Source organism: Eumetopias jubatus, unplaced genomic scaffold (assembly GCF_037043125.1).
Source record: "Eumetopias jubatus isolate StellerSeaLion01/CBP00866 unplaced genomic scaffold, mEumJub1_p1.0 scaffold_8, whole genome shotgun sequence".
NCBI lineage: Eukaryota > Metazoa > Chordata > Mammalia > Carnivora > Otariidae > Eumetopias > Eumetopias jubatus.
Genome location: NW_028274814.1, coordinates 59690861 through 59709122, shown reverse-complemented (window position 1 = coordinate 59709122; position 18262 = coordinate 59690861). Strand labels below are relative to the sequence as shown.

At 37.4% G+C, this 18262-nt stretch overlaps 1 protein-coding gene across 1 annotated transcript in view; it reads left to right on the top strand.

Moving 5' to 3' along the window:
- Positions 1-18262, top strand: part of SOX5 (SRY-box transcription factor 5) — a 1012050-nt gene that overhangs the window by 970424 nt on the left and 23364 nt on the right. Inside the window, exons 14-15 of the mRNA XM_088025573.1 lie at positions 1757-1934; positions 13433-13578. Coding sequence (XP_087881699.1) covers positions 1757-1934; positions 13433-13578 — 324 coding nt within the window. The remainder of the gene's footprint in view (positions 1-1756; positions 1935-13432; positions 13579-18262) is intronic.

Sequence of the window (18262 nt, the reverse complement as noted above, 5' to 3'; positions counted from 1 at the left end):
TCTGATCCAAGGATCACATTTGCGAACTACCCATCCGTATTGCAGTGTGGGGGGAAAAGGGCACAATACCTCTAGGTTTCTGTCAACCATTAACATCACGTATAAGGATTATGGCTCACCAGCTCAACCAAATGTTCTAGACTAAAAGGTCTAGGAATAATTTTGCCCCTGCAGTTTTTAAAATGCTAAAGTAAACTTTTCTTAATTGTATAGTGAACCAGTCATGGAATTAGCTTACCTTCCTTTCTTCTAAGACCATGAGTCCATATAAATTTGGTATGATGGTTATCAACTTACTACACATGTAATGTGATCCTAGATTACCATTTGAATTCTCATAGATTTTCAGATAGCTGTTCTTTTTTTCTGAAACAGAAAACAGAAAAAAAAGTGTTAAAGAGTAATTTCTTCTTGTCTGTTCATAAGTTTCCTAAGTGCAGCTAACCATGGAATTTAATAACAATAAACCACTTTAAAAATATAAACTTTAAATAGATGTCATATTATGCTATTTTACCATTTTTATAAAGTGATTTCAATGGTTTTTGGTAGCTATATATATTAAATTTTGTACACATTAATATATGTTTCCATGCCATCAAATCACACCATTTGAATCTAAATTGTTCCACTTTCATTAAGTTATCCTGCTACTACCGGTAGATATTTTACATTCTTAACTCATGAAGATAGAACAGTAGCTAAGTGGAAACTAAATTTTTATTCTACAATAACACTTTGTAAACTTGTAGATATTATAAACAATAAGGTTTAGCATATGACATGATATTTTAATTTTACAGCACAAAAAGAAATTAATATCTCTGTGATAAAAAAGTGAGGTAACGTTAATATTATCTGATTCTAATAAAGGATGTGGTAGAAACTTTAATGATAATTGTATACACAAATTTTATGTATGAAATTACACAAGGGCTAATATAGAAAGGTATAAAATAGAATGTAAACTACATAAACTTGACCTATTCAAGTAATGAACAATTCACCCTATGTGCTGGATCAACCACATAAAGATCTTCATTCCACAATGTATTGATTGTGGTATACATTGTAAGGAAAATCTGGAAAACAAATCTAGATTTAAAAACGTAATGCTAAGTGTTTAGAACAGTGTCGCATATAAATAAATAGTACATATTGGTGTATGTCGATTATGTTTATTTTCATTTTTAGATCAATTCCAAAACTGTTTCTGTGAAACCTAGGAGAAAAGATTATTTTCTAAGAAAGTTAGAAAGTTTCCTTCTTTTTTTTTGTATTTAATTTGGAGAGGAGTTCTGATCAGAGGTACACACCATTTAATTCCTCCATCATGGATATTCCAGGTACTCTGTCTAAACAGCAGGGTACAAAGGTGCTTGGGATTCAACCCCTGTTCTTCGGTGGTTGAAAAAAGCCTACCTACATCATAATTTTATATGAATTATGTAATTGTCTCTCAATAGAACTGAGTAGTACAAGGAATAGCTTAAGACTATTTCTTACAGATCACATCAGTTATATACTTTCTGGATAGTTGAGTGCACGTGTACTTATACTAAAGGTTTTTCATAATATGTAGTTAAAAGTGACATTGTTGACAGCTAACCAAACATTGTAATGTACAGGTTGAATGTTAAGATCACTGATTGGTAGAGTAATTTTATGGGAAATGACAGGCTATATACCTGTGTTTTTCTAGGCATTTTTGATCAGCCTTGCCTTATCACAGCTCATGTTCTAATGATCATTGCAGGATGAAGTGGCACAGCCACTGAACCTATCAGCTAAACCCAAGACCTCTGATGGCAAATCACCCACATCACCCACCTCTCCCCATATGCCAGCTCTGAGAATAAACAGTGGGGCAGGCCCCCTCAAAGCCTCTGTCCCAGCAGCATTAGCTAGTCCTTCAGCCAGAGTTAGCACAATAGGTAAGTTCTGTTTCTTTTGTTCTTGCTGATTTTCTGTTTATGGCAATTGAATGAAATCATCTTTTAATGGCAAATCACGCATACCCTGTGCATGGTTTTAGTTCCGTAGGAGAGTTTCAATCTGATGAACCTCGTAGGTGTGTTTTAAACATGCAAATGAAATTTATAACTGAAGTCCAAGTTACAATGTCCCCCTGAAAGCTAATTGAACTGGTTATGTTTGTTGATGTAACAAATGTTCTTAAGTTTATAAAAAAGAGGCCTAAATGACTTAATCACAGAGAGCAATGTTTCCAGAATGTTGTTGTTAGGTGACTTGCCTTTCCCATCACTGAAATATATTTTTGTGTTTTTTGATGTGTACAAACTATACATAATGATAAAATACATTCTACTTAGATCAGCAGTCACCCATCAGGATATGAAGTTTGTTCAGTTCCATACTGCTTGAGATTTACTTGAATACACCGAAGTATTATAAAAATTACGTAGCTTCATTTCTCCATAATTGTCATTTTGGTAAAGTAAACACTAGAAAATGCTTCTATAAGCTAACTTTTTAAAAATTCCAATAATTTTTACTTCAGTAACACATAAATTAGACTGTAAACCCTTACTTCAACCTACATTTATTGATATGTTTATCACTTGCATAGAGTTATAAGGAGGCTAGCACCGACAAACCTTCAAGGAGCTCAGGGTTTAATTAGGGGAAATGTTATCCCTCTTATAGTACTAGTCAGCCATGGGAAGTGCTATTTCAGATACAACCTTGTAATCAAAAAGAAGAGTGTTGGATTCTATTTGGGAAGGATCAAGGAAGGCCAAGTTGGCAATAGCCTAATTCGAGTGGAGTCTTGAGGAAAAGAGACATTCCTCCGCATTTTAGCCTTTAAGAAAAAAAACCAGAGTAAAATAGCATGTTTTTGAGAAATGCACTGATTTGGCTAGAATATAGAATGAATGTGTAGTGAAAAGTGATCAGGGCTAAAACTGAAAGGAGCAGATGGAATCTGGCTGAATGCTATCCTAAGAAATTTTGAATTTTTCTCCAGACAGCAATCTGATCAGAACTTTAAGAAAGAAGAGTATTGGCAGCAGGAAGAGATAGGAATCTGGGAAACCATTGTTTTAGTGTAGGACAAGAGTTAGTTACATGAAATAGAAATAAGCAATGATAAAACAAAGGAAGGAATAGATTGAAGAGATATTAGTAAAGAAGACTTGATGTAACCTATCCTCAATAGAGACTACCTGGTGAAGTTCAAGTTGGAGACAGAGGAATCTAGGATTTTGAATTCATAAAATAAGAAGGATAATACCTCCCTTAACTGTGAAAGAGAAGACCAGAGTGGAAGCAGATTTGGAAGACATAAATATAAAAATGTAGTAAGCGTTGAAACACAAGGAGCAATTTTGGTAGAGATATTCAGGAGGAAACTATAAACGTAAGTCTGATATGTAAAAGGGTGCTAGCATTTTAGATGTAGAATTATATATGATATAAGGGGATGAAGAGTACACCTATCATGATGAGCACAGAGTAATGTATAGAATTATTAAATCACTATATTGAAACTAAGTATAGAATTATTAAATCACCATATTGAAACTAATATGACACTCTATGTTAGCTATACTAGAATTAGAAGAAAGAAAATGAAAAGATATATGCACCTTTAGAAGAAAAGGAAGTTCAGCAAAAAGAGTGTGTATAATAAGAAAAGAAGTGGGATAAAGAATCATAGGTATTACCTACTGTATTAGTTATCTATTACTGCAGAGCAAATTAACCTAAAATTCAGGAGCTTAAAATAACCAACATTCATTATCTTGGTTTCTAAGGGTCAGAATTTGGAAGCAGCTTAGCTGGGTAGTTCTGGTGTAAGGCCTTATGATTGTAATCAATGTGTTAGGCAGGGCTATAGTCCTCTGTGGACTTTATTAGCATTTTAGATGTAGAATAGATGCTCTTGTTCAAGATGTCTCACTCACATGGTTGTCGGCTAGAGGGTCAATTCTTTGCCTTGTGAGTCTTTCCATAGGATTGCTCCTTGCATGGAAACTGACTTTCCCGAGAGTGGGTGCTCTAAGAGGGTAAGCAAACAGAAAGCCACAGTGCCTTTTATGACCTAGTCTTGAAAGTCACACAGAGTCCAGTCTGCTTTACTCTCTTCATTGTAAGAGAATCACAAGTGCAGCCCAACTCAAGGGAAGGGGAATATCAAAGTATTGTTGGGCACATTTTAAAACCAGCACACTTTCTTAGGGGGAAAACTGATAAAGAACAAGTGACTATGTTAGAATAAGAATGAAGATAGGGCAGTGTCATGCAGGCCTAGGAAAAATGAAAGTTTCAAAAAAGAAGGGGTTATTTAATGGTGTCCCATTTGGCGGAAAAGTTAAAAAAGAAAAGAAAAAGAAAAGCCTTATGATTTAGCTGGAGCTCATGGAGAGGTAAACTCTGACAGAGAAGTTTTAGGAGAATGCCTTAACAGAATTTCAATCGCAATGGTTTGAAGACTATGAGGAGAGAAAATGCAGTTGATCTATAGACCAGTCTTTTTTGTAAGCTTGGTGTTGAGAAGTGATTATTTTAAAAGGACTGAGTAAAGACAGGTTTTAAAATAGGGCAATCATTCATATATATATGACTATATATATATATGTGTGTGTGTGTGTGTGTATATAGTCAAAGGGAAGAAGAGTCAGAGATGAAGATATGAAAGAGAGGATGGATGATGATGGAATAAGACAAGAGATCATGAGAAAGGATTAACCTTGGAAAGGAACAAAGCCCCTCTTTTTTCTGAGACTGAACAAAACAAAGGAAAAAAAGGGATAAAGTTACAGAGAAATTGTGGGATGGACAAAAAAAAAAAAAAGCTGAAGGAATGTATTTCAAATGCTTCAGTCTCCACAGAGCAGAATTCCAGATTATTTGCCAAGAGGAAGTCAGTCTGGGGCAGTGGGACAGCAGTAAGAGCAGACACTGTGAAAACTTAAGTTTTGAGAAGTTTGAAAAAGGTTGGGGTACATGTCCGCTTTTTATCACTATGCACCACTCTTTTATGGCCCAACTCAGTTACTCCCCTCCACATCCTAAATGGACTCCAAGATAAAACTTGCTTTCATGTCCTAAGTATGTAAAAGAAAGAATATTTTATTTGGCAGGAATGATTCACTTACAAAATAGACATGAAGGCTTATAAATATCACAGTGCTGGTCTATGAGCTACTTTTGTAATGTCACCAGAACTAGAATATTTAACAAAATAACGGATAGATTTGCATTTTTATCATATGAGAATTTTTTACTTCAGCATTCCAGGGATTAAGTATGACAAAATATTTTAGAAAGGCAAAAATGTATTTAATGACATTTATCATCTGACTTTCTCTACTACTAAAACTTCCCTTAGTTTTTTTTTTTCCCCTGAAAAATCCCTTCACCACATACCCATCCACACATCCCTCATAGTTTCCAAGGATTTGAGGCCACTACAATTTACTTTTCTCTTTTCAGCAAATGCAGATGTTGAAAGCTGAAACTGTAATGAGTAATAATGTAGTTGGATAAAAGCTGTGCACATTAATGGTGCTGTAAAGGTCACCCCTGAAAGAAGAATTAATGTGTTATGCCATTAATAAACCAAGGAAAACTGTGAACTAAAAGATAACTTAAGTTATCGTTAATGACATGGGCTCTTTGCTATATATCTATTAGCTACAAATATAGAAAGTGAGTTTTTGAGGTGGGTGACCAATATTACACTGTATTCTGTAAGAATGCCTTTGATATGGTATGCAAAGGATAGGATGCTCCAAAAGAAAGGGAATCCTTAAAGGGTATGAATAGTTCAGAAGAATGATGGATAAGTTTAGAAGCTTCTGACTGAATGTTATCTTCCTATTATTGGCCTTTTTCACCTATATTGTACATAGGTATAGTACCTTTAACAATTTTCAAAGCATTTTTAATCTCTTTCTCACTGAAGCTAATTTAGAATTATAGACCCTAAAATAGATAGAGCAGATATTCCTATTATCCAGTCAAAACTTGTTATTTTACAGATAAGGAATTGGGGCCTAAGGAGGCTAAGTGCTTACCCAGGGATTCTAAGTAAGTTCCCGACACAGGGTAGACAGTTCTGTGACTCTGTGTTTATTTCCTCTGTTTTAATTTCAAGGAAACAGCTATATGAAGACCTAGTAACTTGCTCAAACTCACAGCCAGGGGTGGTTGAGGCCAGAGGATTCATGGTCTCTGGTTGGCATGCTCCCTTTTCAGCTACTGCCTGTTGGTAGGCTTGCTGCGCTAGATGCTCTTCTTAGTCATTTATCTAGCCTTTCACTCGTTCACTGGATAAGTGAGTATTAAATATCTTCCCTATGCCATAGATTTTGCAGGATGGTGAGCAGATGGAAGTCTGGAGGATGAGCAGATGAACGTCTTGGGCAGAGGCTTTAGATAGCCTCCAGTCTTGTTCTATTAAGTCTTTGGAAGATACTAGAATGTATTATCCTTACCCATTATTCTTCAGAGGCATTAACACATGAAAAGTAAAACTTTACTGAGCAAATGTAGTAGACTCACATTGATTCAGTAGAATGAGGGAAAATATTTTCCAGTTCATCAATTTGGTACTTTATTTCTACAACTTGCTAATTTAAAATACAATGGCATGAAGGAGGATATTACCTTGATGTTTCATTAGTTTACAATTTTAATCAGAAAAACTTCTATGAGGGTAGGTTGTTGAACAAAAATACTGTAATAGTTTCATAGAAAGGTAGTGGATTGTCAAGAAGTTGAGGGTATTATTCAACATCTGGCAATTAACATTTGCATAGAACTTTACAATTTACAAATTGCTTTCACATTTATAATCTAATTCTTGTGAGTTTTCACAGATGAAGAAATGGCTACATATCAGGGTGCCAAAAATTTGATGATGATAAGTGACCTCAACAATAGAAAAAAATCAGTATTTGTTGAAAATGACTTGAAACACATGTGCCCTTACTTTTACTTCTAGCTGAAAAGTCCTATGTAAAACAAATATGTAGTAAATAAGAATTTGTATTGCCTTCATAGCACCTGTTAAATCCATGAGTTTAATAAATCTGTGTCATTACGGTACAGGCTTCCATCGATGTGATGACATAGATAATCAACTTGGAATTATAAAGGTAGATACTTTCAACTTAGAAATATGCATTTATTCCTTCAACAGACCCTGCCATGCGCCAAAGGAATAAAAGATTGAAAATTTTAAAATGCCCTCAAGTAGTTCAAAGACTGGTGTAAAAGACAAACTTAAGACAAATGGAAGACAATGTGACAATAAAAGCATATATAAGGTTTTAAAGGAGCATAGCGATGAGAAGTTCTAATGTTGCCAAGGAGCATGCCTGGGCTGTATCAGGGAAGTCATTATAGAAGAGGTGACATTTGAATAAAGTCCCAAACACACTAGAAAGAAAGAGTATTTCAGTAAAAGAGAAAAGCTTGGAAGACAGAGGTGGGGGTGGGAGGAGACAGACCAGTGCTTGGAATAGGAAATAGTCTTATGCAGCTTAAGCACAGAACTCTGGAGAGACTAGCAGGAAGTGACGCGGGAAAGATAAGCAAAATGGATATCATGAAGAGACTTTTAGGCCATTGTAAAATGTTTGGAATTTATCCCAGAATGACATTTTTGGGGGAACATTACAGGGTTTCTTGTTCCAGTATATCTGGGAAAAACTGCATGCTTTTGTTATCTTTTGAAGACTCAGTGCACACTAACATTATCAAGATCTTGGGAATTATGCAATGAGAAACCTTTGTCACATTAATTTAGTATTTCCCACACTTATTTGAACATGGAATTATTTTTTCACAGAATATTACATCTCATCTTATGCAATGCTCCTTTAAGCACTAAGGTATGGAGCGATGGGTTTTTAATCAGGTAAAGTGATGTGATTCATATTCCTTTCAGGGAGATATTTTGAAATGCTTTACCTGGAAGCAGATAAAGGAAATAGATTTGAGGAGTGTAAGCCTGAAGATAGGGAAACCAGTTAAGAGGTTAAGACATTGGCCCAGGTGAGATATGAGGGGCCTTTAGTGAAAGTGGGGACCATGAAAATGAAGAAGACACACATTTGAAAGCTGAGGAGGAAGCATGACTGTCACAACTTGGTTGTCTGTTATATATATATGGGGTAAAGAGATCTCTTAGGTGACCCCCAGGTAACTGAATGGGCCACTGGAAAGGGATATGGAATGTAGAAAGAACAGAATTCCATGCTAGATATGCTGCATTTCAGATACTTATGAGACGTTCAAGTACAGAAGCTTGGTAGACAGATATGTGTATCTAAAAATCAGGAAGGATTTGAGGCAGACAGCAGATATTTTATAGTACTTAGGATTACCCCTTGACTCTTCGAGCAGGCTTAGACCAATTGTGGTATTTGGTTTCTAAGGCTGCTGCAACAAATTACCATGAACTGGGTCACTTAAACTAGAAATTGATTGTCTCACTATTTGGAGGCTAGAAATCCAAAGTGAAGATGTCAGCAGGGTTAGTTCCTCTGGAGGCTCTGAGAAAGAATCTGTTCCATGCCTCTCACCTAGCTCCTTGTGGCTACTGGTAGTCGTTAGTGTTCCTGGCTTAGGATGATGAATAACTCCAGTCTCTGCCTCCATATTCACAGGGTCTTCTCCCCTGTGTCTCTGTGTCAGATCCTCTCTCCTTTCTAAGAACACCAGTTATTAAATTTAAGGCCCACCTGAAATCCAGGGTGATCTCATTTCAAGATCCTTAATTACATCTGCAAAGACTCTATTTCCAAATAAGGTCACATTTACAGATACCAGGTTTAGGCCATGGACATATCTTTTTGAAAGACACAATTGAACCCATTATAAGTGGTTTCCTGTGTTTCCTTCTGCCTTTTAACAGTTTCTTCCCTTCTGGAGCAGCTAGAACTCTTTCTGTTTCGATTTTATCCTAAGATTGCTCATGAGTTTCCTAAGCTGACAATGGAATTTAATAACAATAAGCCACTTTAAAAATATAAACTTTAAATAGATGCCATATTATACCATTTACCATTTTTGTAATGGAACAAATGTAAGGTTGATGGAAGAGTTAAATGAAATAACACAGGTTATTTCCAGATTGTCCCTTTTTTTTCTGTGCCTGAAAATATATAAAAGGGGCCTTTTTAATTTTGAGAATTTTGTTGGTAGTGATTAAGAAGAAACACCAAGGCATAAAAAAATCAAACTGTGGTGAATTTAACAAGGTTACAGAATCTTGCAAATTTCTTTTTTTTTAAGATTTTATTTATTTGAGAGAGAGAATGAGAGAGGGAGAGCATGAGAGGGGGGAGGGTCAGAGGGAGAAGCAGACTCTCTGCCGAGCAGGGAGCCCGATGCGGGACTCGATCCCGGGACTCCAGGATCATGACCTGAGCTGAAGGCAGTCGCTTAACCAACTGAGCCACCCAGGCACCCGAATCTTGCAAATTTCTTACGCTAAGAATCCCTAATCTACATTTCCCAAATCTCATTTGAAGTGCTAACTGGAAGCCATATTGACCATTGCCTTCCCACTTCCCTCCTTAGATTGAGGCTCACCAAACCTCTCCTAAGTACATACCCACCTTCTGATCCTATCTTATGATGCAGTTGGTGCCTATATATATAATGCAAGCTGAATAAAATCTATCAAGTAATCATTTGGGGGTTTGTATGGCATGACTCCCTTTCCTTGAACCTCTGTACCAACAAGAAATTATACCCCTTCACGTATTTTATCATTATGGTCAAAGTCATACAATAAGACTGCTGAGGGTGAACATATAGAGAAAATGAAAGAGAAAAGAAAAGAAAGGAATTAACATCTTCTGCTGCCTCCTCAGGTACCAGGTGTTATGTACTCCTTCACAAGATGTGTTATTTTGTTTAATTCTTCCATCAACCTGACATTCATTTTGCAGTTGATGGGAATGGAAACCCAATGAGATTGTTATAATTTGGCAAATATCACACTTCCCAAGAAATAGAAACCCAGACCCATCTGCATCCAGTGCCTAAATCCTATCTATTTCACTATGCCCTTTTGTAAGTAAACTGACAGTGAATAACTTTCATGGACCATTTATTATGCAAGACTGTATTAACTCATTTATGTTATCTAGTGAATGTTATCTCCATTTAACCAATAAGATAATTGAGATTTTAAAAGGTAAAACAACATGTACAATTTATAGAGCTCGTAAGTGGCAAAGTTACGGTTTTAATTCAGACTTTTCCAACTCCAAAATGGCAACTTTTTCTGAAGATTGTAACTGTGGACCAAATCTAAGGAGGAGATGAAGAACAGATCTCAGGCAAGGCTATGAAGCTGGAGGAGGCAGAGAGGAAAGGGGATCCCATGTTATGATGAGAAACAAAGAAGAAAGGAGTTTCTATAATGAGGGGATTGTCAGTGAGGTCATTCTGCAAGTCATGGCAAGTGTCCCTTGGATTTGGCAATTTAAAAGAAAAAGGGCAGCAGAAGCAAAATTGTAGCAGAAATGGAAGAGTGAGGAAGGAATGAGAGAGTATGATAAGAATCTTAGAAGATAAAGAGAGTTGGAAAGAGAGGGCAACACAAAGTTGAAAGAAACTTTATTTGCTCATCTCAGGTGGAAAAACTTTAGTACTTACAAATTGAAGTGGTAGAGATGGTGAGGAAGTTCAGATCTGGATGACATAAATGTGAAAGAGCATGACCAATGGAGACATATAGAAATCTAGAGCACGAGTTAAGGGGATTTGCCTTGAATCAAAGTAGGGGCACCATTTTCACTGAAATAGGAGGAGACAATGGGCAGAAATGGAGACAGATTTGAAACTAGCATGGGGTAGGAGTCGGGGTGGGGGTGGGGCAGGAAGGTGAGAGCTCAGCCTTATCGGTCTTTCCAAAATCGGAGTTGAAGCCATTTGGCAGGAGAGAGGGAATCAGCAAGATTGGTAATTTAGTGACTGTGATGAGAACAAAATGGGAAGAACCAGCACACAATCCTGTTATGGTTCAACTCTGTAATATATAAATGGCCTTAAAATTTAACACAGCAGATACAAATGTTAGATTTCATAGAGCATTTTAACTAAAATTCAAGAGTCTCTAAAAGCAAGAAGGTTTATTTTAAAGTGGACGCCTATTTCCACCTGCATAGGAACACACACCTCAAACTGGAAATAGACATTATGGAACATATGTCTGTCAGTTATTCACCCCCATATAATTTGCATCCCTTTTGAATCTATATTAATCATTTTTCCTGCACAACGTTATCTTGGCAGCACCTAAAAACATAAAGAATTCATACTTTTATTCAACGCCATGTGCCAAACCACTTCAAAATGTATTTGTGCTCTGGAGGAGTTAAATAGACTGCGAAAATGCATAATGCCAAGTTGTACATAAACAGGGGTTAGAGCATAGGAAAATCAGGCTGATCCTCTTAAGATCTTTTACTAAATGAACATATCCTGAGACCATCACTGCCCTATACGAGCCGTATTTCTTTCTAGAGTAGTAGTGTACATGAACAGAATCAGTTCAAGAATGATATATTAAGAAGGTTGTTCAGGAGAACCAAGACAGGATGCTGAGGATAATAGAAGGTTAAAAACAAACATAATTTAAAGTAAGCATTAACCCTAAAGGCTTGACCTAGGTCTAAATAGTTTTTCATGATTCATATTGTATTTGTAATGAGCAAGGATGTTTTGTTCTTTGAATATGTTCCAATGAATTTAGCTCTGAAAAGCAAAACCTATAGTCGCTCTCAAGGCTCCTCTTGCTGTCTCCTACACTGGGACTTATCTTTCTGCTTCAAGGAGATCAGAGGATGAGGTCTAGTCTGTGCATATCGGGGGGTGGGGGGTGCGGGGAAGCACGGATCATTTTGAAAATCTCCAGCACTGAAGCACTGTACTAATCTGACACCAGCTTCTTCAATAGAAATGTTTAAGCAGCAAGAAAGTATTTTATGTTTTTTGGCAATCAGCAGATCAGATAGAAGAGTCTAGCAATACGGCGAGGATGTGTAATCTGACATGATTAGACAAGGCTCTTTAGTACCAGAACATTCATAATTGAGACAAAGAAAGAGTATTAATAACACTTTCCTAACACGGCAGTTAGCCATTTTATATTTCCTTTCTTTAATCTTAGTGTTTTTCAACAAATCATGGGATTTAATAGCGTGTTTTGGCAGATTAGAGGATTTATGGCCCAGATGTTTTTTGTTCTAAAAATGGATTAGGGTGTAAAGTTTGCTGGAATCCATGGAACATGTTGAGGCAAGCCGGTCATTTTATGTGTGATTAGTGCCTGCCTTCTGTCTCACAGTCCCTCCATCTGTCACAATTCACCAATGGATCTGGTTAGATTTAGCCTCTGTCACAAACAAGTCCCTTTTCTGGGCAATTTCATATTATAGATTCAGTTTATGCCATTTTATGCCCTACTTAAAAGATAGGGAGAGTGAAAGATGATATATTAGCTTTCCTTTCAATATTTACAAAACAGTCTTTTCCCATCGGTATTCTACCTAAAGTCGTGCAGACGATCATAATAATGTGCATCAAATAAATAAGTGACCAGTGTTAAAATTAAGTTAAAAAAATTAGTGTTGCTCCTTATACCTGTTATTCTTTAAAAGAAATATTTTGACAATTTTTTTTTTTTTTTACTTTGGATTGTGGAGCTGTAGACGCAAATTGGTCATTTGACCATCTTATTAAGAGTGTGAATTAAGTGTGACTGTGGCTTTCAGTAGTCACAATTTCTTATCATACAATTCACAGGTGCTTGGTTCCATTCTGTGCTTGAAATTTGGCCCCTTAACTCTTACAAGTTTGTATCCAGAGCAAATCACTGCCACCTGTAGTTTATTTCACCATCAATGGAATTGGGGGTGGGGGGAGGATGACGATCTTCTTTTACTTAGTTAATAATGATTTATTCTTTCTGTATATAACAACCCTAATAGTGCTATATGCAAACTCTAAACTGATCTTTCCAATACGATGAGAGTGTCAATAATTAGAGCAATAATCATCAATACCTCCATCCTATGGTAACATTCAAATGACCTTACATTAAAAAAATCAAAGATAGGTTTTATTTTTGCACTACAAAATATTCAGATAACTGAAAAAAATTATATTTAAACTTCTTTCCAAGCATATGGAAACAACTATATTTGCCTTAAATATTACGTTTGCATTACAGATGCTTGGCACCACGTTCACGTATGACTGTATGAATCAGGCATTATCAATTACTCATTCATTCATTCATTTTAGACTCATGAAATTGAGAAAGTACTATATGCCAGCCACTAGCCATTACCCCCCCCAAAAAGACATGAATTTTATGGTTAAAGGTTAACCTATCCATGCATTTGTACCAAACATAGCCTTTGTTCTGTCACATCTTCAGGTTATTTAAATGACCATGATGCTGTCACCAAGGCAATCCAAGAGGCTCGGCAGATGAAGGAGCAGCTTCGGCGGGAGCAGCAGGTGCTTGACGGGAAGGTGGCTGTTGTGAATAGTCTGGGTCTCAATAACTGTCGGACAGAAAAGGTTAGTTCATAAAATAACTGACTTTCCAAAACTGCTTAAATTGCCTAAATGCTTTTTTTTTCCTTTGTTTTCTCTCTTCTCACCACCTCAGAATGAGGGTTCTCCCTCCCTTTTCCCCCCTCTCTGTCAGGAGTACAGAAATCTTCATGCCCATCCTAATCAAAACCATCTGGAAACGAGACGAGTTACAATTCTCTTCTATCCATCTCCAAACCTTATTGACAATTAATATCCCCCTTCCTGCCATCAGTTTGCATTAAAATGGAATGGCATTTGAAATATCTGAGTCTGAGTGAAAGTTTTGCTTTACAGAGATGCTTAACTTGTATTTGGGGATGAGCTGGATTTGAAAATGCTGAATCTTCTTTAATCAGCATAAGCTTGGATGATACCCATGCTCATAGCCTAAGTAACTAGGATCCTGAGCCTGTCATAATATGTTTCCAATGCAAAGCGCTGTCAAGTTTTAGATGACTGCACAATTGGAAATTTTGATTTTATTATAAAACAAAATGTGCTTTTTAAAACTTGGACATTATTATTATACCTAAGCCCAATGAAACTGCTGAATTTATTTGAGATGTAATAATTTCAAACTCCCTTGTTGAAGCTACACTGTATTTTACTCAGAAAAAGAGTATGTTGTTGCAGAATGCTTGGAGTGATGTACTTATCTTGGTCATATTTGATATTTCTGAATTGAAATTTTAACATGTTACTGGGTCTTGTTTTCACAATCCTGTTGCTAAAGAGATACAGTAAATCAGAGAAAAAAAATGATCAGCTACTTAGCAATAACTTGAAAGTTAACCATCATGGGAAGTTCACGAGACAAACAGCAGTGTCCAGAATGAGCAGCTTGCTAATTGGGTAGCTTTCTGGTTCCCCAGGTTTTATATGGAATTTGATGTGCAGTCCCTAAGAAGCTCACAATCTGCATAGTGGAGGTGAAATCTATGTGTGATCCCCTCACAACTGTACTGTTCCTCTGGTCCAAACATGGGTCAAAATGATGGAGAAATGACTCCAATTCCGCTCTGTTTCTGGAGGGGAGTGCAGAGTGTGGTTAGGGATGCATCCCTGGCAGGCACACAGTGCAGGAAGAGCGATACTGGGGTGCAGCGAGGAGGGAACAAAATTTTTCTAGCTAAGCACCAGAAGGGAAGGGGAAAAGCAAAGTGACAGCTCCAAGAAGGAATGATAGCAAGCATAAAGGAATTTATATTCAAATATTTAAACATTCTTGAAAGGATGCTTGAACAGAAATTCCTTTTCTCTGCTCCCCATGTAGAAATGAGTTTAACACTCAGCCAGATGCTAATGCAAAGTGACTCAAGCTATTCCTCGCAAGCATAGCTAAATTGCCGTTATTTGTTAAGCGCATTGAATTCAGCTGTGGATACAGCAGTTGGTTGCATTCAGCGAGCATCTGTACCCTCTTTTTTTTTTTTAATCCTCCAAAGCAGAGACAACTCTACCTATCTCCCCCCTCTCCTCCCCTGTGCTGGCTGGGAATTGTCAAGTGACAACCGACCAAATCCTTTTGGACAGGAAGCCTTCATCCTGACTTCTCTATACTTGCAAAACAGGCCTTGTGGTTGGATCAGGGAGCCCATTAAAAGCACTTTGATGGTATGGAAATTCATCTTCATGAAGCTCCTAGGCCCCTAAGCAGCATGCTGTTTAGCTGTGGTTACAGATCACTCATTCAGATCGGAGGGCAATAATTGTGCTGACGGCTTGTAAGGCAATGGAAGTACATAAAATAATCCTGGGCCCTCCACCATGGCACTGCGAGTTAATCTTCTCTAATACAGATCAGCTGTTGTTCTAACACATGACTTTATGTCGGCTCCAGTGACTCCGCTTGGCCTTTTGATTAAGTACCAGGAGTGGCGCCGTCTGCATTCACTTTACGCCATAGTTGTCCGTCGTGAGGGGACTTTATTTCCACGTCTCGTTCCTTCTCCACAATCAGCCTTTATGTTATTTCTCCGATTAGCACCTTCTCTATCTGTGTTGCAGGAGGGAGAGTTGCCTCTTGTCCAACAGCACTGCCTTCAATTTCCCCTTCTCCTTTCTAGCATTATAACTTTTCAGAAATCTGTTTTTGGAGTCATACCTGCCAAAGCCTGTTGGCCAATTAAGATGTCTCCATTCTCAAGAAGGCTGTCATCCCCATATCTCTTCACCATGCCCATTTGATGCAGTTGAATTACGTCAACTACAGTCTTATATTTTCATGGGTTTTTAAGTGAAAATCTTAAAATATGGAATGAAACAGTTCCATTATTGTAATAATATGGCAGACTTCGGTAAGGTGTAAGTAAATCTTTTCAGCAGAAGGATCTGAATGACACCTTGATACCTGACAATGAAGGTGTGATTTTTGAAGCTCTCTGAGAAGCAGGTGTTAACTGTGGTTGCCTTTTCCTGTTGAACTAGCTTGGGTGCCATTTCTATAAGATTAATGATCTATGTGCAACTCATGGATATGAGATAATGTCAAATTTATATCCTTTAATTAACACCTGCTACCTATGACGGGCAGTATTGTGTACTTGAGATACTCTATTGAACAAGAAAATATGTTCCCCTGCCTTTATAAAGTATATGGTTTAAATCAAATTATTATTTCAATTGTTAATCATGGCATCTTTATGTGTGTGAGCCTACTTGTAGGAAGTGAATAAAGGCCCCACCCATTTTGCTTAGCCTATCAGATCATTTCTATACCTGAGTTGACAAAGGTGGCTGCTTATTCTTTTTTTTTTAAGATTTTATTTATTTAAGAGAGAGAGACAGAGCGAGAGAGGGAACACAAACAGGGGGAGTGGGAGAGGGAGAAGCAGGCTTCCCTGCAGAGCAGGGAGCCCGTTGTGGGGCTCGATCCCAGGACCCTGAGATCATGACCCGAGCCGAAGGCAGATGCTTAACGACTGAGCCACCCAGGCACCCCGGTGGCTGCTTATTCTTCCACATAAAGTGACAGCATTATGTCTATTGTGTTGTTTTTCTCCTAATACCTACCTTTTTAATAGATTTTTATAATTGCCCAACTTTACCCATGGCCAGAGCATAGGTAGATCAGTAGTTGGTTTGAAATTTTGCTTCCGTTTGAAAGACATAAACAGAATATATGATAAATTTTTTGCACTCTATCATTTGAATACCAAAAGAAGGGCATTTCTCTCACTAAAACAATACTCCCAACTTCCTAAACCCAGAAAGTATGTGAGGTGTAAGGAGTGGGCAGGGGTTGGGGGGCGCCAGGGGGCGGGGGAGGCATGGATAAAAAAAAAAAAGAAACAGATAGAAAGAGTCTGGGAGAAAGGAAAGGGGAAAAGAGAAGAAATCCAGCCTGGTGCTTACCACCGGCCTGAGAGGTGATGGCACGACCTGAAATTCCTACGTTGGAATCCTGCTGTGGAGATCTGTTTTCTTCAGTACACAAACCTCATACATAGTATTTTCTTCACATTTCAAATGACCAACTTGGTTGTCCCAAGCAGAAAGTCTTAATTCTGAAAAGCTGTAATTGGTAGTTAAAACAATTAGAGGTGTGAAGATAGGGACAAATGTTTTCTAGTAATATGCACCAAAACACATAATGAAAGTCATTTTTACTAAAACACATTTTAATTGAAGACTTCTAAAAGATTTCTCATTTTTTACTTTTCTTGGAAGTGCTTCAACATACCCAAAAACTGTGTATGTCAGGTTTCTTGGAAACTCTGGGACACAGTGTTATTTATAATTGTCATTTCAGGTTAATTATAGCCTGATTGCATATTCGGATAATGTTATCTTTTATCACATAGCTCTTCACAGATTCGTGTTATGGATGAATAAAAGAAAAATCTTCTCAGGTAGGGAGAATCAGAAAGACCCTCATACATTTAGTTTGTCAAAACCACCCACTTTGCTTCATTAATACCCAAGTGGCACCGTCTTGACCGTATGACCAACTGCATACTCAGGTTCTGACCGTATGTGTGAAGGTAGCCATAATTAATAGGAAATCATTCAGACCTCAGTTTTTGTCCTGATTCTACCAGGCAGTACTTATATAATAGAGACCCAGTGCACTTGACTAAAATGTGGTATTGACCAGAAGTTTCCTTGCTGCTTTCCCTCACTCCCAATGGAGTTATCCTTAGGGGAATGATGCCTATGCTGTAGTATTTGTTAGACATGTATATCATTACAAGGGTCAGGAAATCTAAATACAGTAGCTTCAACAGATAATGATTAATTTTTAGCACATAATGAAGTTCTGTAGGAGGCAGTTGGTGGCATTAGTTTATCAGCTCAGCGATATCAGGGTTAAAATCTCCAGGATTCTCTTAGCTTTTCCCTTAGGGTCATAAAACATTGCCGTACCTACAGCTATGCCACGAAGACAGGCCAATTTGGGAAGGAGAAGCAGTTTTCTCTTTGCTCTTTTCAGTCCTCTTTCACATAGAGATGTGTTCCGTTCCTTCTTCATTCACATGGGGGTGTTTCTTACGTTATTCACACAGAGATGTTTCACTGCACCCCTCAAGCAGACTTCCATAAACATCTCATTTGGGTAGAAATGGGTTGAGTGTGTACCTTTAAGACAATTACTGGCCAAAAGCAAGAGAAGCTGCCTTAAGTTGATCATGAATTACATTTGGGGACTGAATTAGAGACCTCAGCT